The sequence below is a fragment of the Sabethes cyaneus genome, chromosome 3 (genome assembly GCF_943734655.1).
Source record: "Sabethes cyaneus chromosome 3, idSabCyanKW18_F2, whole genome shotgun sequence".
Lineage (NCBI taxonomy): Eukaryota > Metazoa > Arthropoda > Insecta > Diptera > Culicidae > Sabethes > Sabethes cyaneus.
The window spans coordinates 85,608,028-85,634,702 of NC_071355.1; the positions used below are offsets into that span (position 1 = coordinate 85,608,028).

Here is a 26,675-nt window from a genome sequence, read left to right on the forward strand (position 1 = left end):
ATTTGAATCTCCATCAGTCTAAACCAATTCTCGCGTCACTTTTCATTTCGTCCAATGTAACAAATGTAAACAAATCCGGTTTATCACAACAAATTATTGCTCTTTTTAAACTCTGTGTTATACAAAAACACCTGCCCAAATAGAATTATTTTGAGGTGAAAAAATTAGCATTATCAAAATGTCCAATGTGCACATTTGAATTACGAATGACTGACTGTTACTTCGGTCGTTCTCATCTGATGTCCAAAGTGCAAAAAAAATCAAAACAAACCCAATCTGTACATTGGACGTTTAGCAAGTGAAAGTTTTTTTTCGCATTATTTATGCATTTTAAGTGAAACAAGCGGTCCCCAAGTAACAACGGTAGCTGAATTGCAAGAGCAATGGCTGTTTACGGGTTGGTTTAAGGCGATCAAAGCTGCATAAAGTAAGCACTCAAATGGTGTGTAAATAAGCGATGTTTAAGCTACGTTAAGTTTTTCAAACTAGTTCTCTTCCAAAAGCTGATAAAAAAGCTTAATAGCGGATTTTTTTGCTAAACAATCTGCTTCTAAACAGCCATAAACATCAAACCGTTTTACGGCTGCTTAAAGGTGTTAAAATGTAGAGTTTCATTTCATTAGGCTCACAGCTTTCAAACTAGTTTAAGGCTGCTTAAGGGTGTTAAAGTGGCTTTAAAAACGTCTACCCAGTTTTCTTTCGGCTAACAGCACACATACTGTCAGATCATAGAATTTCGCAATTCGGCTGACAGCAAAAGTTTGTCAGTTATCGACATTATCGACTGCTTCACGCTAGACGGGCTAGGCTTCAGGTGTAAAGATATTCTCACTGTCTGTTCTGCAGATGCAAATGGGGCGGATCATACGGTGAGTGCTTTATGGATCAAAAGATGGCTGGTTCAATTCCCGGAAAAAAGACATGAATTTTTAATTAGCTAGCTTACTTGTACGAATTAAAGTTATTCGAAACCAAAAATATCGCGTTCACGGCGAAATAAAAATGACGCATTCCATTTTTTTAAATTTAAAAATAGATTTTTTTTGGCTGCATAAAGGTTGATGAGGCGTTAATTAAGCGACTGGAAAAGCAGATTGCAAAACTATTTCTCGTTCTAAAAATAGAATTGACAGCATTGCACAAATTGGCTATTTAAAAGCGCAAAAAAGTTTCTATTAAGCTTCATTGCAGCTTCAAAAGCAGCTATTAATTAGCCTGAAGCTTGATAAAATCACCAGATTTAGATGTTTAAGAGCTGAAAAAAGGTTTTCATTTCTAAACCTAAACCATAGATCAGCCACAGGCTGAATAAAATCAGCTATAAAAGCGTTTGATCAGCCTGAAATTGTTACTTGGGTCTAATATCGAAAAATAACCTCGAAAATAGCGTAGCACGGCAACGCACGTATTTTACGGTGATCTTGCTTAATTTATGTGCAATAGCCTGGAAAAATAAAACCGTCCAAAGTACAGCATGAGATGGTAAACAGTCCAATGTAACTTTTTCCATAATAAACCAAAATTGCTTAGTTTTAATTAGATTTTTAAAATCTCCGTTAAATATTGAATGTTATTATTCATCAACCACGTTGAGTGAATGACTGAAAATTATTTCATTTTGAAACAATTTAAAGTTCCATTCGAAGAACTTCGATCTCGTTTTTCTCAATATGGTGGAATTGTTACATTGGACGAAATCAAAAGTGACGCGAGAATTCACTATTTCACGCCATCAACACGTCCTTTCTTCGTTTTGTAGCTATTTTTGCTATTCATAATTTTGTTACGTAACTGTTCTTCTGACTCCCCCTCCCCCTTATGTAACAAAAAGTAACGCAAGTTCGACCCCCCTCCCTCGCCTCCAAGCGTTACGTAATTTGTGCACGAAGCCTAATCAACCGACTTCGTCGGATCGCGTTGGGTGGTTGTCTCCGTCACCCGACATATTGGTATATTTAATCTGTTACCGTCGGGTAACGATTAAATCAGATGATAATCGGTTTATTGCGACATTTGCCCCTATTTAGACTACCCCGATTTACACGATTATCACAGTCGAATCTCGCACACGATTTCGCTCAAAGAATATGAAGTGAAATAGAAGGGGAAGAAGGAAAAAGAAGTCAAACTCATTAGAAGATCAAACTAAAAGCCACTTTAGTGTCAGATTACCACTGCAAAATGCGGTACGTTGCATTAAATGATTATCACAGTAGTCTAAATAGTCATAAAGGGGGCAATACTCTGTACAGAATGATCTTTTGACAGCTAAGTCTGATTCAACAAGGCCAGTTTACTTCTAATTTACTTTACCTTTACATAAAAAGACAGCTGCATTGAATTTGTAACTTATTATCGCTATTTTAGTTGGAATTTCGCACTGAAAATTATCGTGCAACTATTTTTTCCTATCGGATTGTGGAGCCACACAACGGAGATGGAGGTAAGGTCCAGTAACAAGCTGCTCTTGACTCGGTTTATATCTTCCTTAAAGGAACTCCGTACGCCCAGTAAACCATTTGGTTTGTATATCTCGATTGCAACTGAGATATACGAAATCATATCAGAACGAAAAAGTTATATTTCACGCCATATAAGAACATATATGTACCAAAGTGGAGGCGATATACGTGCGAAAGCTTTGACAATTATTTGTAATTCTATTTTGCGTAGTTTTTATAACACGCAACTAAATACTGCTGAATATATGATTGAAATATAATCAAATATTGCAATCGTCTATACTGCTTTGTAATTCACAGTCATGAATTGTATATGAAGGCACGCACGACTGCAAAACAACTTATTGTTCACTTCGATTCGACATACTCTAATCATTATACAATTCCAATGTGAAATTGACATGAAAACGATTTAATGTGAACTTTCTATTACGATTTTGTGTTATCTGGGCGGACCTGCGTCACCGTCAATGAGGCATGGAATCGAAAAGGTTCTGCGACAAGTTCATCTCCTTTGTCACGATGGGAACGGATTGGTTCTGCGGAGGAAATTGATCGATTGGCTTCATGAAGGATAAGCAGGTTAGTGAAATTAAACTATAGGAGTCAATATAAGTGTTCGTGTATGTTCCGAAGAAGAGAGAAATTTCTTCAATGAACAGCTTTTTCGATTCCAATTAATTACCTTCTGATTGTTACAGGTTGTCATTGCGCCGACGTCGCTCGTGCTATTTCAAGCAGTCTTCTTCGTTCAACTCGGTCTTGGGCCGCTGGTCGCCAATTCTCAGAAGTCGAAAGTCGCTTTTAAACTGGTCGAGCGATCCCGCACGGTGGGCATCTCTGTTCCTGAGGCAGGAGGAGTTGTTGAAGAGGGCCACTTTCAGGGCATTATTAGGAGCATATATATTAGAATTAGGTTTGGTTCTATAGACTTCAATACAATGCTCAAATTGATCCACTTATTTTGTTTGTATTGATAAATTTTATGTCCCGAATAATCGACCTATTTCGTCTGGTTCCGTAGGTTACAAAATTTTCTCCATCGATTAATCCACCTATTTCGTATGATTTACGTATTTCGTCATCTGATTCCTCCACCGATTTGATCGGTTTTGGTAGGCAAGTTAACTACATACACCAATTAATCCACCTATTTCGTCGGTATATTGACAAATTTTATCTCCCAATTAATCAACCTATTTCGTTTAGTTCCATCAGACACCTCTATTTCATTACCCGACTAAACAGCCAATTTAGTCGGTTTTAGTCGATCGATTAAGCATACCGACGAATCGGTAGATCGCTCTGTTAAACTCCCATATAAGCATCGTTGCAACAATCGGCCGATTCGTCGGGTCCAAAATCGGGCGATTCAGCCGACGCGAACCTACTAAATCGGAGGAAAAGTATACCCCCTATAGGGGGGATTTTTTATCGGGATGTTTTCGCTGCCAACATCTCGCGTGTGTGCGAAAATGAGATAGCATGCCAGCACTGCGTTTCACTCAACTGCCAGCAGTCTGAATTGGGCCCGCTGTCAAATTTTGAGCCAGGACATGCTGTCTCTGACGCACAGAGAACAGACAATTATGTTTATATAAAATATTTCGCAAATGGTGTGTAAGCTTTTAAGCAAGACACTAGCGACATCTCTCTTAGTGTGCGCCAGTTGCCCAATACCCGCATTGCCAAATTTATTATATATTCTTGTCATAATCTACATATTCGAAATACTGGCAACTCTAATGTTAGTTACTGTAGCAACCTAGCAGCGGTTGTAGCAACGGATCGATTTTGTTTATGTTATTTGTTGAATACGGCTAAACATTGAAAACAGCGAATTGAACAGCGCAATTAAATATTTTCTGTTATTTTGGCCGTATTGTGAGTTTTTCAACATTGCATCGTTCCATTTCATCGTTACACGTAGCATGACCCCGTCGCGGTAGTACTAAAGTGAACTTTTCATCTTTAAACACCGACCTGCACCACATCAACGATATCCGCCGGTGCGCCGGTTTGGCTGCGATTCATTGCTCTCGAAGGTGGTGGCTGATAAAATCGCGGCTTATTCTCAGCCTCTTTGCCAAAATTGCCAATAGCTGGTGACCGATACAGAAACACAGTTTCTCCGAAGGATTAAACAGGAATTCTACAATAGTTACTATTGTTGCTAAATGTTTACCTTTATTTCAAGTTCGACAGCTTGGGTAAACAATACGTTAGTTGCTGTAGCAACTGTTAAATACAAGTTAAATGCTTTGGTGAAAATATGACGATAGCTTTGATGTGTATTGACACATATTAACAACCAAAGCTCTTTCTATTAGTGATGTGAGCGCCACGTAGCGGAGGCATTACCACATACATTCAAAATGGTGGCTGAGCTTTTACACACGTTGCGAGGCCAAGATGAATGTCTGTTCTCTGTGTCTGACGTTCACTGCAGCTCGTTATAGAGATGTCGATGGGGTGGCGAATGTCGCAGATGTAAACAAAACGAGTAAGAGTTCGAGGGGCAAGGCACTGTTGAAAATATATTACTTTTCCCTATCCAGCTTTTTACGCGCTATAATGGAGGCCGCTATAAATTGTGTTCGTAATATGCGAACAATCTTTTTGACAACTCTGCATACATCATATCTGGCACTCTTCTCTTGCAAAACTACCGTGCTCTTTCTTTCGTTTACGTCAAAGAAGGAAAGCAAAACCACAGACAAACAGACATAACACTCGTTTTCCATTCATCGTACCGATTAAACCGTCATTTCAAATTTGGGCTTAGTTGGGAATGTCTCCGGTTTGGTCAAAGTGGCGCTTTTTGACGAATGAAGGGGAATTCCCCATAAAAAAATTCTTACTACTTCGAGGGATACCCATGTTGCTATTTGATATTTGGGAATGTCGATCATAGATGGTGCTAGTGTTCAGGCTAAATGTGAGGTACGATAATTTTTGTTGATTTTTCTTCCAAGAGTTATGTCTGTTTGTCTGTGGCAAAACTGTGCGAAATGTAAACAAAACTATTGCCTTCCTTCTTTTGCGTAAACGAAAGAAAGAGCAACACTGCCGTACAGGAGAAGAGTGCCCAGTTTTGATGTATGCAGAGTTGTGAAAAAGATTGTTCACATATTACGAACACAATTTATAGCGTCCGCCATTATAGCGCGTAAAAAGCTGGATGAAAATTCTTTTTCAACCTCAATATATTTACCTTTCCCACCCATAATATAACCTAAAGTCCTATCCAGCTTTTTATGCGCTATAATGGCGGACGCTATAAATTGTGTTCGTAAAATGCGAATCATCTTTTTGACAACTCTGCATCCATCAAAACTGGGCACTCTTCTCCTGGACGGCAGTGTTGCTCTTTCTTTCGTTTAGCCTAGTATCGACCTGAAAAGAAATGGGCAAAAAGATAGGCCAAGACATGCTAAAGAAAAGATTTTCCGTTTGCGGTTTCTTTACCAGTATGCACCTCACGAGAAATATTGTTTTACTTTCAAATGGCGCGCTTTTACATGCTAGTGAATTTAAACGTCACTTTTCCGTACGGATTAATATCCGGCGCAATTATTACCACAAGAAAAAATGACAGATAATTGCTTGCCTTGCAGTTGTCAAAATTTCTTCGGTAAATACTACAGACGGTCGATAATCTACAGACGCGCAAAGAGCGTGGCATAAAACACCAATCGAACCGTCAAATCGAGACACCAAATGAGCAAAGTAAACAAACTTGTGTTTCCTATAGGCAGGGAAGACTAAGTTTTGTAATCTACCTGAAATATTAAAACTTGAACTATTGATCTACTAACAACATATGGATTAGTTACACTCGATATATCATATAATGCTTTGAAAAATTCAATTGGCTTGTTCAATTTGCAAAATATGCGTCGCAATTCGCGAAGTTCCATGGAACATACCTCGCGATTCACGCAACTTACTGCTGATTATAGGGAGATTGATCCAATTCTGACTGGTTGCCAAAACTGTTTAAATAAAATAAACAAAAAAAAGTGTTGCCGAATTGGTAATTTTTCTCTTTGCGCGTCTGTAGATTATCTACCGTCTGTAGTAAATACCAAGATTTTTTCTTGAGCTGTTTTCTTTTCAGCTGGATACTAGGCTTTTATACGCAAAAGAAGGAGAGCAATAGTTTTGTTTACATTTTGCACACATTTGCTCTCCTTCTTTGGCGTAAACGAAAGAAAGAGCACGGTAGTATTGCCAGAGAAGAGTGCCAGATTTGATGTATGCAGAGTTGTTAAAAAGATTGTTCGCATATTACGAACACAATTTATAGTGGTCACTATTACAGACGGTAGATAATCTACAGACGCGCAAAGAGCGTGGCATAAAGCACCAATCGAACCGTCAAATCGAGACACCAAATGAGCAAAGTAAATAAACTTGTGTTTCGTATAGGCAGGGAAGACTAAGTTTTGTAATCTACCTGAAATGTTAAAACTTAAACTATTGATTTACTAACAACATATGGATTAGTTACCTTCCATATATCAGATAATGCTTTAAAAAATTCTATAGTCTTGTTCAATTTGCAAAATATGCGTCGTAATTTGCGAAGTTCCACGGAACATACCTCGCGATTCACGCAACTTACTGCTGATTATAGGAAGATTGATCCAATTCTGACTGGTTGCCAAAACTGTTTAAATAAAATAAACAAAAAAAAAGTGTTGTCGAATTGGTAATTTTGCTCTTTGCGCGTCTGTAGATTATCTACCGTCTGTAGTCACTATTATACCGCGTAAAAAGCTAGATAGAGTTCTACATTTATAGGGCTTTAATATTAATACAGTGGACCCCGTTCGTTTGAACGATTCCTCATGCAAACGAACGGGGTTCGTTTTTAATGTGAACAACTAGCAACCCTAAATATATTGAAACTTGTATGAACTGGCCGCCCTGGTCTTTGTTATTGTTTTGGTGGTTTGATTTAGTCTCGTTTAGTTGGTAGTTGCAAGCAGCGAATATGTTATTCTCCGATCGGATTTCTATGGTAATCGTTGGGAAACGAAATGTGAAACTGATTAAATTAGGATTAAACACGCTAGAGCAGTATAAACAAATCGTGTTTATGTGCATAGTCTGCAAAGGCAAATGATGCCATGTTGAGAATGACATTTGAACCATTTTTAATTTGCCCATCGTGCAAACCAGCGGGGTTCAAATCAAAAAGTGTTCAGATTAAAAACGGTCAAACGAACTGGGGTCCATGGTATATGATAATATTATGAAGTGTCTTGCCCCTCGTGAGAGTTGAAGGTAGAATTAACAAAAGGGCGAATGTCGCAATCGTAAACAAACCGAGTGAGAGTTGATTTTCCTATGCTGGTCCAGCAAAAAATAATTCTCACCCGTTTTGTTTACATTGGCGACATTCGCCCTTTTGTTAATTCTATCTAGAATTAGGTAATCAAAGGTAATCAGTAAAGTAATCAATGATAATCTTAAGTAATTATTGGTAATCATGATTAATTTATAGTAATCAAAAGAGATTGATTACTGGTAATCAAAGGGAATCAGTAAAGTAATCAAAAGTAACTTTTTGCAAAGGTGCGTAGTAATCTTTGCTGTTGGAAACCCATTGGTGTTTCCTTTAAACCGCGTTTAATTTTAGGCAAATCTCCCAAGTTACATTTCTAGATAGAATAAACAAAAGGGCGAATGTCGCAAATGTAAACAAAACGAGTGAGAGTTATTTTTTGCTTGGTCAGCATAGGAAAATCAACTCTCACTCGGTTTGTTTACGCTTGCGACATTCGCCCACCCCGCTGTCACAAATGTCATTCCCATACATTTTTCGTGTAGCCAACATCTCATCTAGCCCACAACAAACTTTGCCTCGGACAAAATGTATTTGTGAGTAGCCCGCTCTAACTTCAGCCTCGGATGAATCTGTATTGGTAAGCTCCCGAACAAAGTTACTTTTTTGCTTTTTTTCTTTTTGTGTCGGACGTGTAGGAAGCGTAAAAAGATGTTAGCTACTTCTTTACCCTTCAGTTTCATACGCCTGCATTCGCCCTTTTGTTAGTTCTATCTTCATTTGTAAATCGCATAATCTGGTTAAAATCGTCTAATTTGTGCTCAGTTATGATAAACGTGCAATTTTTATCGAAAGTATGTATTTGACGTTTTGAATGTCAAAAATTAAGATTCTCGAGCGGTTCGAGTTCGCGGGCCGGTGATTCAAACCGGAAGACCGAAATACAGTGCAGCCAATTGTGCTATGACAGTCGGGTAGGTAATACATATACACTCATACATTTGCTCAATCATTGCCACAGTTGATGCTTCGTTCTCCGTTCAACAGCATCGTCGTCTATTCGTTCGTCCGTTTCATTTCGTTTGCCTGTTCAAAAGGCAGCCATCGAAAGTTTTCGCAATAAATTTGTTCCAATTTAGAGTAAAACTTTAACTAATTGTGCTGATCTTGTTGAATATTTCCTCGGAAAACATATTTTGTGTAAAATACAGTGCTCTTCCGGTGGTCCAGTTATCCCTTTGGTGTAGTTGATGCAGCTGTATTGATCCGGGTAGTTCTACAGGAGGCGTATTTTTCAGCTCAGTGTGAATTCCGTCTGTGGGCTTAGTGGTTTGGAAAAAAAGCAAAAAAGTTGTCTGTTCGACATTTTGGTCCAGTGTGTTGTATCTTTTAGAGAAAAGTGTACCAGAGAACACTTCAGCTTTTAAATGTCAGAACCTCAGTCTTCACTTCTGCTGAAAAAACAGTTGGCAGGTAAGTGTGAAAATGCATATTCCGACGAATTACGTGATAATTTACTCAAAGTACTAGTGAATATTTGAAAGATCCTTATCTAGGAAGTTAAAGGAAAACGGAACAGAAGAAGACGGAAATTATACCGTCTGGTTTTTTCCTGCATTTTTTTCTTGTCCACCTTTTCCTTCGGTTTGGGTTTGCAGCACTTCTTTGCCCCATCTTGTATCGGGCGGTGACTAAAAATAGCTATGCTTTTTGACAGTTCATTCTGCTTTCCTTTGGTTGAGATACTGTCGGGTTCGGTGTCCTCGGAAAGGTTATCCATCCAATCTACGCATAGACCATTTGCACAGCAGTGGTCCCGATCGAAACGCACAAAGAGTGGTCAATTAACTCCTCATTCCATTACTTTTTTACTTCTCTCATTTTGTCTGCATCTGTGAATCAAATCCAGAATGTACATTCGAGAACGAACGAAAGCAAAGGCAGAGGGTAAAAAACGAAGAGAAGTTCAAATCAAAGGCAGGGCAAAAATCAATATCTGCCTCTATTTTAAGACAGATAAACAATTCAACATCGGGTTGTTATTAGCAGATTAGAATATTGAGATGAAAGTTTCATACATCTGGTACATTAAAAAGGAACTATTTAATACACCATATAAACCGTGAGATACCGTTATTTTGGTTTGTTACAAGTTACATCCTTTAAGTGTCTTTAACTGTTTAAATTTAAAATTGATTATGATGGAATGAATCAATGATTGATCAATGAAAAGAAATATACTGCTTAAAGAATAGGAAATTGTCGATGAAGTTAATTTATAGCAGTTTTCGTGTGAGAATAAATAATAGAAGCAGCAAACTTTTTTCTAAAAAAACATTTCTTGCTTGTTCTGTTTAATATTATAAATAACTCGTGAAATTTTATTTTTGTATAACGAGAAAACAATCAATATCATCCGTGTTCAAGTTTTGTTAATAGGTAAGCAACGAATAAAAATCAATGCCGAATGATTTAAAATGATCTGACGGTTTCACAGGGTGGAACATGTGTTGTTTTTTTCATTTCCAGATTGTTGAATTATTCTGTTTTAAGATCAACCTATTTCTAATAGAAAAGTTAATTGCAATCTAATAGATTAAGAATAAGAAAAAACGCAGAGCAGTAAAATTTAGATATAAATGCAAAAAAACGAGTAAAATGTTTTGAATAAACGCTTAGGTATCGACAATTTTCTATTGCTTTGTGCCAAACTATTTGAAACATCGTAAAATCTGGCTTTAGTTTTCAAAAGGTCGCATAATTAACCCTTTTGCATGCATTATGAGACCTTCTGAAAACTAGAGCCAAAAATATGTTTTATATGTAGGATGTTTTCTACAAATTTCACTACATGGCTGCTAAGGCTGAGGGAGATTTCGCGAAATTTTGTGTTTACCAAACTGCCAAAATTTACCTTAGATTTTATGGCAGACCACCATTAAACTACAGTTATAGTAGACCACCATTAACTACAGTTACCTGGTTACTACCTGAGAATTACTACTTGCTTCTTACTGATAGCTTAACAGTTCATGGCAGGTAAAAATGGGATGTTATCAACGTAGACAAAAGAATGTTTGCCTACCCTGAACGTTTCAGCTTCTTTTTTTTCTGACAATAAATCCAACGTGGCCTGAGCATTCAGAGGTTTACCTAGACTGATAATCATCTACCACAAAAAAAGTTTAACGTTTATGCTTTTAGGTGTCCAAAGTCCAGTTGAGTTTAAATAAATTGTAGTAATTAGTAATCAAATTTATTTATGTCGTTACTTACCTACCTATTAACTTTACTTTAGTGGGGACGATCCGTTCTCGATCCTGCGCCGAACGAAATAAGTGTCTCCAGCACTGCCGGTTCTGGGCTGGTTTTTACCAATCCCCTGGAACACCAACTGAACGAGCATCGTCCTTGACAGCGCACATTCATTGGGTGCGGGGTCTGCCCCGAAGTGTACGGCTTCTCGGTTTTTGTGCGAAAAATAGTTTTAGGTGTTCTCAAGTCGAGCATTCTGGTCACGTGCCCAGCTCATATACCTTCACTAGATCCCCAATATTTGCATACCTTATACAGCTCGTGGTTCTGCGTTTACGTGACACTTCATTTTCCATTTTGTCACAAAGTATTGATCGCAGAATTTTACGCTCAATGACCTTAAGCCAGGGGGCTGATATGACGTCACATTTTCGTTGCTCACATGAAAAAGGCGGCAAATGCAAAGCAATTTCGCAAAACGAGTTTAACTAACCATTTTAACAGTTTCATGTATTTCGCATCAATTGCCTGCCTGGCATTGGCTATGTGGGCTAAAACCTTGGCTAAAATCGAACCAAAACTAACAAAATTTAACAATTTACACATCCGACTCGGCTGTCAGCTTGAGCCCATCTATGAAGCTGTCAGCTTGGGCCCGCTTTATGTTGGCTACGTTTTTTTGTACAGGTTGGTATTGGAAGCGTCATTCCCGTGCCTTAAGCACTTGTCGAAGCTTCTTTTAGTGTCCATGATGTCCTAAAAGGGGTACCGGGAGCTTTTGTGGGCGTTTAACGCATGACCTGACAACGATGTAAGCCACGAAGTAAAATGACGAATTGCAGCAGCGAATCGTGCTTTCTAGTATATAAATTTCTCCACTACTTCACATCGTTCCCCAACCAGCTCTACTTCGATACCAACACTATTTGAATTTCCACGTTCCCTGCCAGTAACAATGTACTTCGTTTTGGCGGTGTTAATGGTAGGTCCCAATTTGGCTGCTTCCCATTTAAAAGGTTAAAGGGCCTCTTACACTTCTCTACGGTGGATTCCGACGATATCGACATCATACGCAACACCATGAAGCGTGTGAGATTTCGTGGTAATAGTCCCGTTCCTTTCCACGTTTGTTCTTCGTGTTCTACCTTCCAAGGAGTGTTAAATAGCGGAGTTAGAGAGTGCATCTCCTTGCACTCCAACGTTACGAAAGCGGCTGAGGCTTCACCCGCTATTCTGATGCATGATTCAGTGTTCGCCGAAAAATCATGTTCTAAGCTCATTTCGTTCGACTGAATCGTATGCCGCCTTAAATTCCACAAACAGATGATGAGTCTGCAAGTTGTATTCCCCGAACTTGTCTAGTAACTGACGCAAGGTAAACACCCGTGCCCTCACGAAAACCAGTTCGGTACTCGCCGCGAACGTCTCCCCTAACGGTTTTAGTCTACAGAACAGAAAACGGAATACAGAAGAGCACCTTATATTCTTGCTCCCAAATCCTGGCAATTATCCGGGGGTTTGTTTCATACTACCACTGTTTTTAGAAATTTGTCTAGGGCACCGTCCTTTCCAGCAGCCATACCATTTTTCAGTTTTCTGTTTTCCTTCATAAGCTGCTCTTGTGCTGGTGGCTCCAAAGTTTGGGCATCGCTCACAATTCCTATCCTATAACTGCTGATCACCGTGTTTTTCTCTCCATTCAACAACGTCAGGAACCAGGAAGTGCTCCCTCTATCTGGCTGCTACAGCCGTTTTGTCAGTAAGCAGATTGCCAGTACATCAAGGATAATCAATGTCATTAGTAACGGAAAATAAATAAGGTTATGCAAGGTTACGGAGTCTGCTTTGACAAGCGAGTGGTCGTGGGTTCGAATATTAGTAGAATCAAGCCATTCGATGTCAAGTGACTTTTGCATGGGTTAATTTTTAGGCCCCCCACCTCATTTACTTTTCCTTCATGCTGAATTCTAAATTTACCCACTCTAGACAATGCAAAAGTCCCTTCTATAGTTAAGTGTACTGGTCAGGAACGAATGAGTCCTCGGACGGCTATAATATTGATGATACGGTGAACATGGTAGCTTGTGTATCATTTGTGTCTAGTTTAAAAGTAGCTTTATTGTGTGAAAACAAGTGCTATTAGTGATCTGTTGCAGTGATCTGACGGCAATTTTAGTGATATTGACAGATAAGTAAAAGTTTCTTTGCATACTTTTGATTTATTCTGTTTATCAACGGTTTAATTCTAAACCAGCGCCGTACATAGTGCCTATGAAAGTAGACGCTACGGCCGGCGGCTGCTTGAAATTTCATTGTTGTGTTTTTTTCATTGTTCACTGCCTTGAGTGTCTGCCGTTGCTGCTGGACGAGTCCAGCCGGCGTGCATGTGTATGCAAGTCGGGATGGATTGTGCAGCATGTGGTAATGTAATTCGGGCCAGCGACGATCCAGTTGTTTGCATAGGTAAATGCAAATCTGTATTTTGCAGAGTTTGTACGCCCCTAACAAAAATTGCTGCGAAAATCGTAAATGATAATGAAAATGTTGTCTTTAAGTGTGCATCATGTTTATCAGCCCAAGATAACGGTGGCAAAAATGACGCTGTCTGTAGTGAGCTGACTGAGATGATAGGTAAATTATCATCTGTCTCTCAGTCGCTTGCACACAGCCAAAGCGAAATTGAAAGCCAGATAAATAGTGCAATTTCTAATGGTATCGATAGTATTTTGAAATCTATCAGTGAATCTCTTCGTGAGAGTATGGTAAACATTGAAGCCAGTGTTGCCAAAAAGCTGGATGATTTCAAAAAAACTATTATTGATAACATGAGTCGGGATATTAGTGTAGCCGCAATGAGTAGGAAAAGAACGCGAAATGAGCGAACGGTTCACTCTGAATCGGACTCAAATCCCAGTAAGAAAATTTTAATTATTCGTGATAAGCCGATTATTGACAATTATAGATCTGATGACGAGGTTTTTTCTAGTAATAATAAAACTTACGCGAGTGTGTTAGCGAGTTCATCCGGGAATACGGTAAATAAAGTCCAGCAAAAAGAGAAGCGTAAGGCTCGACCAGTCATTGTAATTAAACCGGTTGAGTCTTCTCAATCTAATGAAGATACTAGATCTTTTTTAAAAAGAACATTAGATCCAAAAAAACACAAAATTAGTAACTTTAGAAACGGGAAAAATGGTTCGATTATTGCTGAGTGTGCAATAGGGGATGACATTGAAGTCGTGAAAAATGACATTCAAAGCAATCTGGGTGAACAGTTTAACGCTGTTATTCCTACAATTGCTAAACCGAAGGTTAAAATTGTAGGAATGAGTGATCAGTATTCCCCCGATGTTTTCGTTGACTTGCTTAAGAGTCAAAACGAGAACATCGGCATTAATGAAATAAAAATAATTGCGCAATATGAAAATCCACGCTTCAAATATAACAAATATAATGTAGTAATTGAAGTTGACAAAGACACTTATAAAAGTTTGATGAATGCTGGTAAAGTAGGCATCGGGTGGGATAAGTGTCCTGTTAAAGAGGCCGTTAATGTTTTGCGTTGCTTTAAATGTGGAGAATTTGGCCACAAAAGCACGGAGTGTGTTAATATTGAAACATGCTCTAAGTGTAGTGGAAATCATAAAACATCCGATTGCTCTTCAACTGAATTTAATTGCGTCAATTGTATAAAATCAAATAAAGAACTTAATATGAATTTGGACGTAAAACATCCAGCATCTAGCTCACAGTGTCCGGTTTATCGGAGACTGTATGAAAAAAGAAAGAGCAACATATTGTCAAGTAAATAGCAACAAAAGGAATTGCAATGCGATGGGAAATTAGAAATAGTCTATCTGAATATTGCTGGTTTATCTACAAATTATGTTGCTTTGCGACATCTTGTAGAAATGAAACGTCCAATGTTGGTAGCACTAGCTGAAACTCATATAGTGGACGCTAATGCCTTTAACCAATATAGTATACCGGGTTATAAAGTTGCTTTTTGCCTTTCGCATTCCAGGCATACTGGTGGTGTTGCTATTTACGCCAGGGAATCAAGTAAATTCAACATTCGTACAAACGAATCTGTTGAGAATAATTGGTTTCTAGGGATTTCAGTTGAAAGAGGCATGACGATTGGAAATTATGGAATAATATATCATTCCCCTAGCTCAAGTGACCAGCGCTTTTTAGAAATTTTAGACAACTGGTGGGATAATTTTATAGACTTAAATAAACTAAATATTATTGCTGGTGATTTTAATATTGATTGGCTTAGTGGACAAAATTCGAATCAATTAAAGCAGTTAGCAGATTTTTACAACTTTAGACAAACAGTTTGCCAATTTACAAGAATTTCCAGACACAGTCGAACGTTAATTGATCACGTGTTTTCGAACTTTGACATGGTACATTCTGTTACAGAGGCCGATTACAAAATTTCAGATCATGAGACAATTTTTATTTTGATCAAGAATGACCAAACCCGTGATGATAAAGTAAAGATAAAGTGCTGGAATAGATATTCGAAGCAGGCAGTGTCTCAGCTTGTTTCGAGAAGCTTGGATTTTCTTCCAATAACTGGTGATGTGGACCACAAGGCAGCTGTTCTTACCAACACGCTGAAAGAGTGTACCAATAAGCTTGTTATTGAAAAATATGTGGAACTACATAATACGAACAACTGGTACTCTTTAGATCTGACACGTTTAAAACGGAAAAGAGATAAAAAGTACAAGAAGTTTCGTAGAAGTAATAGTAGTGATGATTGGAGTAGATACACAGTCGCGCGTAACGTATATTCACGAGCCTTGAAAAAGGCTCGATGTGATTATATACAACGGAAGACTAATCACCATCAAAACAACAGCAAAGAGTTATGGAAAATTTTAAAACAGTTAATGAAATGTAAAGATAACTCCCCGCGCTCCATAACTTTCAATGGCACTGAAGAACAATCGAGTCGAGTAATAGCGAATAAATTTAACAGTTATTTCGTTGATAGTGTTCAGCTGATCAATCAAAGTATTGATTTGGTCAGTGAACCTCACGAAATAATACAGCCGATTTCTAATATCAGATTTGATGGATTTCGCCCTATTACTTTTGCAGAGTTGAAGGATATTTGTTTTTCTTTAGAGAAATCGGCTGGTATCGACAATGTCAACGCAAAAGTAATACAAGATTGCTTTCATGTCATCGGACGCGACTTGCTGGATCTTGTTAATGAATCGTTGCAAACTGGGCACGTGCCTAAAGTTTGGAAAGAATCGCTTGTGATTCCTATTCCCAAAGTTAATGGAACGGATAAAGCCGAAGAGTACCGTCCTATTAACATATTGCACACATTAGAGAAAATCCTAGAACTTGTTGTCAAAGGCCAGCTAATGAATTATTTAAACAGTCATCATTTGTTAATTCCAGAGCAATCAGGGTATCGAGAGGGACACTCTTGCGAAACTGCATTAAATCTGGTACTAGCAAAATGGAAAGAAAAAATCGAAGCTAAAGAAACTATTCTTGCTGTATTTTTGGATCTAAAACGCGCGTTTGAGACAATCTCCAGGCCCTTATTGTTACAAACCTTGAAGCGATTTGGTATTGGAGGGCTAGCATATAAATGGTTTGAAAGCTATTTATGTGATAGAACTCAGAAGACTCGCTTTGATAATTTTAATTCTGAGTCCATAGCTAATACACTTGGTGTACCGCAAGGGAGTGTATTAGGGCCGCTTTTGTTCATAATTTATATAAATGACATGAAACGAGTTTTACGGTTCTGCGACATGAATTTATTTGCTGACGACACTGTTCTATTCATTGCGGCTAAGGATCCCAATGAAATTGTAACACTTCTGAACCAAGATTTACATTATCTTTCGGATTGGTTAAAGTTTAAACAGCTTAAACTCAACATTACCAAGACAAAATATATGATTATTTCAGCCAACTCCAGACCAGACGTAAACGTTGTAATTGATGGTGAGGCAATTGATCGCGTAAATGAACTAAAGTATCTTGGAGTAATCATTGATGACAAGTTAAATTTTAAGTCTCACATCGATAATGTCATCAAGAAAATGGCGAAAAAGTACGGTGTTTTGTGCCGCTTAAAAAATGAATTGACAATTAGTAGTAAAATTCTTTTATATAAGTCAACCATTTCACCGCATATAGATTTTTGTTCATCCATCTTGTTCCTTGCAAACGAAACACAAATATTGAAGTTGCAGCGCTTACAAAATAAAGTTATGCGATTAATTTTAAGATGTAATAGATACACTTCCTCACATATTATGCTGGACGCATTGCAATGGCTTTCTGTGAAGCAAAGAGTTTATTTTTTGACAATGGTGTTTCTTTATAAAATTCTTAATGGAATGCTGCCTCGATATTTGTGTGATCGAATTGAAAGGGGAAGTGATTTGCATACGTACAACACTAGAAACGTGGAAGATGCGAGAACACCAAATTTTTTGTTTGGAAGATCACAGAACTCTCTGTTGTACAAAGGAATTAACTTTTTTAATTCGATGCCGCGACAAATAAAACGTGCAGCAACAATGGCAGAATTCAAAAGGCTATGTATTTTACACATTAAAGCTACTTTATAGACGTAATTTGATTTATTTTTTGTATTGATTCAAGAAGATTGTATATTTTTTTAATTTTTGTATATTTTTTGGATATATTAAGTTATCATGTTCACTGATGATGATGGATTTAAAATTGTTATTATTATTAATTTAAAAAGTATAGAGAAGACTACACATGTTTGAGCCACGCGCGCGAGAACAGACATAGATAATCTTGAAATTGAATGATCAGGTTAAAGTCCTGAACAAAGGGTTCGGAGCAGCAGCTGGACAGGCTTGGGTTCGCTTGTGGACTTTGGAACTCGTATACCATCGCTCACGACGGTACCGAGTACCAAAAGACTGCAGGATCTCCCTCGTAGTTCTAGATCGTTATCTAGAACCAATTCTGACCAGCTGTAGCTCAAAATATTAGGTTCGATTCCTAATCAAGTCCAGATAATTTTCGGGTTGGAAACGTTTTGGACTAGCCTTGGACATTTTTTGAAATTTTGATATTCACTTGAAAGTTTGATATGTCTGTATTAGAAGCCAGTTCGCTATTTGTTTTTATCACCTGGCTACATTGTTATATCATAAATATCTTAATTAGATAAATCGTCCCGCTCAAACCGTTGTAGGGGTATGAGGTGGGACCATCATCATCATCATTTATTTATATGGGATAGTACTGGCAGTGAGGAATAAGTGGGTAAAGTAGATCAAGCTTTGAAGGAAGGGTAAACCCCAATACACATAAGCACGCATAAAATATAATAGACATATCGCTCATTCAATAGCGATTATAGCAAAAAGAAATACAGTGCAGGTCATACAGCAAACATCCGGGCGATATCACAATAGATCAACTATACTTGGTCGCAGTGATGAGTCCACACAGGAAAAAAAAACATTCAATTGATATTGTTGTCGTGAATACTACCCCTTCCGTGCCAGACGTTTCCCATATATATTTCCAGTCGTTTTTAAAGGTTACGTGAGGATTAATTCAAATTCTTGCCATTTAGTCCAAAAGTCAGACTACAGTAAACCCCACGATATAGCGTGTCGCTTTCTGAAAATATATTAAACAGAGCATTTACCACACGATTCTACGCGTCGTAGCTTGGCTATTTAATTAACAATTGAAGTTTTTCCGGGTATGGTCACGTTTTAGCGTTAGTTAGTTAGTTAGTTGCTTTTCCCATTTACCACGTGTTTGGTCGGTAGTGATCTGATTGATTTCGAAGACCCACACAGGCAACCGTGGTCTTCCTGCTCCTTGTGTCTATATCACCTTTGGAACCAGCCTCTGGAATTACCTGGCTACCGAGATAGGCACCTTCTCAATCTGTTGTCCCGCTAATATAAAATTGGAAGGATTGCAATTTGCACGTTCCTACAGGCTTGGCATGGCTTTTCATTGACAGACCCATCCATCGTTAATTGAATTAGCTTTTTTATGGGATAGGTTTAGGAGCTTTGCGACTTTAAAAATCTAATTTTTTTTATTGAATACCTTTATCAAAAAATCAATATTTTGAGAATGTATGTCCAAAGCCGTTCCAAAGAATATTTGAAATGAATCAAAAATGTGGTCTTAAAATGTTTATGCCCCTTAATTTTGTCAACCAAGCATATTCAAGCACTGTCTATTACAGCTCCCGACTCTTGACTTGGTACTTCTCATCTGTCATTCTAAGATATTCGGTTTTTTCTGCTGTTCTGCGATTAGCTGATCGACCTTCTTGATGTATTCCGATGCCATGCCGTCAGCTGTCTACCGTTGGACCCATTGAAACGCATAGCTCTCTCTGTATGAGTATTCGAAATGTTGAACAATAATGCATGAATATTATAAAAACGACAGGATAGCGGTCTGAGTCATCGTTATTTAGTCCCGGAAAGCTCCTTATCTCAATTACATCCAAAAAATGTGTACCATAGAAAAGCAGTAGGATCGTTGCAATACTCTAATAACCGGCTGCAATGTATGTCGATAAATGAGGGCCAAGCGTTTATAGCCAAGGCTTTGTTTTTTTGCACTATCAACGAGAACATGAACGATATATGCGCTGGCTTGTGGTATTTGGTTCATTTGGAAGTGCCGAAAAGCGATAGCAGGCTCCTTACCTCGGGGAGATCCAGCGAGAAATCGGGCGGCTGAAAATAAATAGAGTAGGAAAGGACGGACTCCCGATAAAGCTAATAGCAAGCATAGCAAAGAACTAATTGCAACGGTACTTCATTGGATAATTTCTAGGACTTGGGAGGAGAAGAAACTACCGGAGCATTTGATGGAAAGAGAGGTTTGTCTTATTTACTAAAGGTCGGTCTGCTTGATTGCTGTACTGTAACTGCCGCAGCCTAAGGCTAGTCAACGCTGCCTAATAAGGTGTGCTTCAAGCTCTAAGGTCGTAAGACAATATTGGCTTTATGGGGGCCCGTACTACTACATACCAAATTTTAAGGAAAACAACGTGCTTACACATAATATTTCATTACAATATTTATGAATATATGAGATGCAAAAGCTCAAGAGAGGATAACATTCCCCTCCCACGGACAGCGACTATTGCCGAGGGTGAACTAGAACGCAAAATACAACACGTGTAGTTAAGGAGTTTCAACGACGCACTTGCAAGTTGCAAATTGAGCTTACTATTACTCAAAACTTTAATCAGACCGGTTGTAGTCCTCTACAGACTTGAGACTATAAGCATGTTTATAGGACATACGAGCATGTGCCGTATGAATGACAATGTGGTAAAATATGTTGTCTTCAAGGGCCTCGCCGTCAAGAGCAATAAAAGGGCTCAAGGGACTAGATGGTTCGACTTGGTCGTAGCTAATTTGCGAGTGTATGGTGGCTTAAGGAATTGGCAACGAGTGGTCTAGCTCTAAAGCCGCTAAAGAATGAAGAAAAAGAAGGAATCAGCGTTTATTTGTAGGCAGCGCCTGAGTTTTCTCGATTATTTGGAGATATATGATTTTTCAATTGAATTTATATGAATTTAACTAATATTCTATTATCTTTTTTTTCAGAGCTGAGCAAGAACCCCGTAGAAGGATTTTCGGCTGGTCTGATCGACGACAATGATATCTTCAGATGGGAAGTACTTATTATTGGACCTCCGGATACGCTCTAGTAAGTATTGTTTTCTAACACTTTGCAGTTGGGCGGTTTTCCCAAATATACCGAGCAAAACGATTGACTTTTTTTCATTTCTGTTATACGCAACCATAGACAGGCTGAAATAAAGCACAAAAAAATTAATTTTTCTTGTCAGTTGTGTTCTTGTCAGTTATAATTTTAGGCAGAACGTTATTAAGTTTAAAAAATAGTTACTCTTTCTTTAAAATCTTTTTCCGTTTCTCCTACAGTGAGGGTGGTTTCTTCAAGGCACACCTGCACTTTCCGAAGGAGTACCCGCTGCGGCCTCCTCGCATGAAATTTGTCACAGAAATCTGGCATCCGAATATCGACCGCAACGGAGATGTATGCATCAGCATTCTGCATGAACCGGGCGATGACAAATGGGGCTACGAGAAGGCATCTGAGCGTTGGCTGCCGGTGCATACCGTGGAAACTATCCTGATATCGGTGATCTCTATGCTGGCCGATCCAAACGACGAATCACCGGCGAACGTGGATGCCGCCAAGGAATGGCGGGAAGCGTATCCAGAGTTCAAACGAAAAGTGGCACGATGTGTACGGAAGAGTCAAGAGGATTGTTAGTAGGATTTTTTAATAATCTTATATTTATTAAATAATTAATTATTACTATAATAATGAAAAGGAAAAGATTATGATTGTGAAGAAAATTTTGATGTGGAAAATGGATGATAATAACGAAGCTGATAATTGGTTTTCCCTCTTTCCCGAACAATGAAAGTAGTATGGTTGTATGCAAAAGCCAGGCAAATAGACAAGGCTGCGAAAATTGTTCGTGTTGCAAATCAAAGTTTCATTTTTTAAATTGTGTATTCAAATTGACAATTTTGAGCATACATTGTGTTTTCATATTTTATACCGAACTTACGAGGATCATGCGAATCAATTGTATACAACCTTATTAGCGAAAATTTTTATTTGTAATTCTGAACGATAGCCTCAGTTCAATTTGTGTCACCTGCAAATAAATGTAAATGAGAAAACCTTCTGTTTCTTTCTTAGAGGCAGCTACATCCATACCGCATAACGAGTTTTGCAAATCAATTAATGAACAACTTGAATTATGCAAACTAACTGCTTCTCGAAATGTTCGTATTTCTGATATCGAAGGAATGTACCCAGCAGGTGATGTGAGCATTGCAATGGATTATAGCATGGATACTATCAATGGGAAGGAAAGATGACAGTCGAATTAATACAGAACAGAAAGGTTCAAGTGATCGTCGAAAAGCTTCACTCAGGAAATAAACAACTCTCGATTCTCCTGCTAAAAACTAAATTATGTGCTTTTAAGTTGTATAATGCAGGTCTTTTGATGAAGACGCACAGGCAAACTAGGAAAAGAATAACTCAGCCAAATTAATGCGGAACCATAATGCGACTGCTCCCTTGTATTCACAGCTTTCCATATCGCAGAGACAGTATACAGTTGAGATTGAAACTAACCATAAGTTAAATAATTTGCTCTAAATAAAATTTGAATTTCCTTACTTTGTGTTCTTCGAGTACAAGTACACTACAATTCGCTTTTAAATTACAGTAAAATTTGCAACTTTTGTGTGATAGTTCTGTTTCCTATCGTGATGAAAATCTTTGTTCAGATTACGAATAACCACTGAACATTTGAGCTTGTAAATAATGAAGTTTCCGCTAACTAAAACGCAAGTAAAGTGTAACCAAACCAAACTGATTTAGTAAAAACTTCCGTCGCAAATATTATTTTGTGTCTATGATTTAAAATAATTCTGCTGAAATTTCAAAATAGCTTTTTTGTACAATCCACCAACCGCTTAAGTATGTCATTTTTAAAGGCATGGCACTTATTTTCCTCGTTTAACAAAATACAAGCAAATACCGTTAAGTTCAACTGTATAAATAAAATATGACGATTCAAACACTTATATTTTACTCTATATAATAAGGAATTTCCATATGTCTCCTAGTTTGGCCTGGTTCAATGCATTCAACGGAGTTTTCAAACGTTGTATGTTTTCAATTTTCACTCGCTAAAACGCCGCAGAGCCATGTAATCCTATTACAAGATAAATAAATCACTATATTGGCAGGTGAGGACTTACTTTAAGTAATGCAAACAACGCTGCTGAATATCTAAAGACTTGACGGACCGGATGATTGAGATGAACAATCAAGGTGTAATAATAGAAACAGTTTATTGCGATAGAAGCGTAAAGTAAAGCAAAAACACATACACACATAGCATACGTATGAACAGTAAGGAATAAACAAAAGCCTAAGCAAATTTCAACTAGATTCTTGTTTTATTGACCTCCGAACTCATTTCTGTTTGTTTTTTACCTCAGGTTGTAATTAAAATAATAAAATCAGTTGTCATCTGCTCTAGGGTTAACCCTTTATAAGGCAGTGGCAACTATATTGCCACTATATTGTCTTAAGGGTTAATAGACATGATAAGTTTAGCTAGTACCCTGGTGAGTATAGTATAGTATAGTGTTAGTAAAGTGGCTAGTACCTCTATAAATATAGTTAGCAGTTCCTGCTGTATTGCAGGGAATACGAATACACAGCATACGGAAATTGATCCTGGCAGGCCAAACTTCTAATCGGTTTGAGTCTACTCTATTAAGGCCCAGACACAATGCATACGGATTTTACTACGTTGCGGAAATTTGACAGAAAATCCATGGAAAAACTGTCAAATTGCCGCAACATAGTAAAATCCGTATGCATTGTGTTTGGGCCTTTAGTTTTCTTGAAAATAGTGAAATGCGCCTAAATGTATGCAATGTATATTAGTTCAATATCAAGACTAAAAGATGAAAAGCGCTGTGTGACTAGAAAAAAATCACTTAACTAAGGGTACCAGCGAGCCACATGCCTTGGCGGAGGTTGTGGGTTCGAATCCGGTTATAATTTCAGATTATAGCTTGGTTCGACCCATGCACCTTCCAGCATTGGACAAAACGTAGGAGTCACAACAACAACTTGTTAAGCGTAACTACCTATTACCCCCTTCCTTTCCACTCTTTCCCCTCGATTCCCAAAAAAAATCCTTCATTACTTTCCCTTACCGTCCCTTTATCAATTGTAGAACCATCGTTACAAAAAAAAATCCAACAGCTCTATCAGTTGAACTCTAACCGTGATGGCAAAAACAGTGAAGCTACTCCGTTCAAAAGTGTGCGCGTTCAAGAAACCCCGCCGCTTCGAAAACGGACATCGTGCGACTGGACACCGGACCCTGAGACCCTGACCCTGAACGACAAGAAGCTCCAAAGGATGCTGAAGAGGAAGACTGAGAGAAAACTGGCTACATCGCTGCGTGCGCTTGGCCGGGAGGTCGGTGCAACCGGCTAAACAATAAAACAGTACATGGCGAACATGGACATACATGTCAGGAATCGGCAATCCCATCCACTGGGCTCGGAGCTGTAGGCAATGACGCAGCGGCAGCGACTGCCCAGGTAACATTTTTGTTGTTTAATAGCTTATCAAGCACTTGTTCCAGGGGAATTTTAGCTGTACAATAGTTTAATAAGCTATTACGCAACAAAAATGTTACTTGGGTGAATAAGATGGTTCAGACGATTCTCCGGGCGAATCGTGACGTGGCGGTTGTGATGGACGACGAGACCTATCTAGCCCTTTTTCACGAGTAGGGAAATCTGCTGAGCACCTTAGGAGATACGTTACTATTGTACTATTAGACACCTGAGAAGACAGCTCAGGGTGTAGGGTTAGGTATCCTGACCCCGCTAATGGGGTGTGAGGATCCAGACCCACTAAAACCCTATTCAAGTCTCCAGCCTCAATCCCCCCTGGTTCCGCCTTATCGGTATTACTTCAGGGAGGGGCTATTGTGCTTAAGGCACTTTCTTAGATAACTACTGGATTATGGTAGTTTGGCTGTTTATTCTCCGTTGATCGGCTCTCCAGCGGTTTTGTAGCTCAAGTACAATCTGGGCAGCAGTCACATTGACCGCTACTCAGACGCCAGAGCTGTAACACATCCTTTGGACTAAGTTACCCTGAGCAGTGTCCTGTTCGCTCACTGCCATCATGTTGCTTCTAGCGCCCGCGAAACGAGGGCATATGAAGAAAGCATGTTGTGCAATTTCCTCAACATCCACGCATTCGGGACACGCGGGGGACTCCGCATGCCCAGACTTGTGCAGATATTGTTTAAAGCATCAATGCCCTGACAGAATCTGTGTCAGGTGCAAGTTGACTTCGCCGTGGCGCCTGTTGGCCCACCCGGATAGTTCCGGAATAAGTCGATGTGTCCACCGGCCCTTTGTGGAATCAGACCATGCCCGCTGCCTTGTGGTCATCGAGGCCGATCTTGTGGTACTCCGTATGCCTCTAGTTCCACGTTGGTTGAAGCACTCTACGCCCTCGCTGATGATGCCAATAGGCATCATACCCGCTAAGACGCAGATTGCGTCATGTGAAACTGTGCGATACGCCCTCGCCACTCTCAAGTACATGAGACGATAGGTACTTTCCAGCTTACCTAGGTACCTTTGGTTCCTAACGCCGATGACCACACCAACCCACCATATCTAAGTATGGACTGGACCACATTGGCTAATAGCCTTCGCTTGCTGCCATATACCACAGAGCTATTTGACATCATACGAGACAACGCCGAAATAGCTGTGAAAGCCCTCTTGCAGGCATAGTCGACGTGGCTCCCGAACTTATCGTCGCTTATCGTCGATTATGACTCCCAGAAGTTTTAAGGACCGCATTGACGAAATAGTGCAGTCCCCGACGCTGATCTTTGCTTGCTGTACCAACTTACGGCTGTTCACCACGATAACCTCGGTTTTTTGATGTGCTAGCTCCAGTTCCCTGGAGCGCACCAATCTTCAACAATGCTTATAGAGTGGGCAGCCGTCAACCTCTTTGGTAGATTCACCGTAGACTTCTAAGGTGATAACGTCGCAAAGCCGACAATCACCATCCCTACCGGGAACTTTAGCTTCAACACCTCGTCATACATGACGTTCCACAACACCGGACCCAGTATGGAACCTTGCGGAACCCCTGTCCTCCGTGTTATAGCATAGCACACGATTCTGGAAATAATTTTACAGAATCCTGTACAGCGACACCGGCACCGGCACTTGGACGTTCCGAAGCGAGTTGGCTATGGAGTCCTAACTAGCGTTTTTAAAAGCATTTCTCCCGTCGAGTGTGACAACTGCGCAACTGCGCAATAGCGGATACCCATCCTCTTGCGCTGGATTGCCATCTCGGCTGTCTTAGTGACAGACAAGATGGCATCCACCGTAGATTTGCCTTTACGGAAGCCGAATTAGTTCCTTGACAGACCGTTTGTATCCTCCGTGTACCGTACGAGTCTGTTAAGGATAGCCCTCTTCAGCACCTTGCCGGCAGTAACGAGTAGACAGATCGGCCTATATGACGTGTGGACACCCGGAGGTTTTCCCAGCTTCGGCAATAGGACTAGGTTCTATCGCTTCCATCTGTCCGGGAAGTGGCCATCTTCCAGGCATCTACTCATTACTGCCCCGAATAATTCGGGAGCCTCCAAAATAGCCGCTTTAATGGCCAAATTCGGGATTCCGTCTGGGGTCGGTGCCTTGCTTAGCTTTAGGGATTTAGCGATCTCAATGAGTTCCTCGTTCGTAACCGTCGCTTCCTCCCCAACCTCTAAACCGCCGTCGCCCACGTTACTTTGGATGTTCGGCCAAACATCTTACGCTATGGTCTGAGATACTGGAACGTCGACCGTGGGACGACTCGGCGGCCAGGGTCTTGGCTCGTGGCGAGAAAAGAGGCCCTCGATGATTCGCTCCAGTATCTCTGGTGATCGCTCTGCGGGCGCCATCATGCCCTTGGTCTTTGCCATTACGACCCTGTAGGCATCACCCCACGGGTTCGTATTAGCACTAGCACATAACCTA

At 39.4% G+C, this 26,675-nt stretch overlaps 1 protein-coding gene across 1 annotated transcript; it reads left to right on the forward strand.

Annotated features, from left to right (window-relative positions):
• The first annotated feature begins 8,795 nt into the window (after positions 1 to 8,795).
• LOC128742283 (ubiquitin-conjugating enzyme E2 G1) lies at positions 8,796 to 23,014 on the forward strand. Its single transcript, XM_053838606.1, has 3 exons — positions 8,796 to 9,228; positions 20,634 to 20,736; positions 20,973 to 23,014. Exons 1-3 carry the CDS (start codon positions 9,183 to 9,185, stop codon positions 21,325 to 21,327), a joined length of 504 nt encoding a protein of 167 aa, XP_053694581.1. The 5' UTR covers positions 8,796 to 9,182; the 3' UTR covers positions 21,328 to 23,014.
• The last annotated feature ends 3,661 nt before the right edge of the window (positions 23,015 to 26,675 follow it).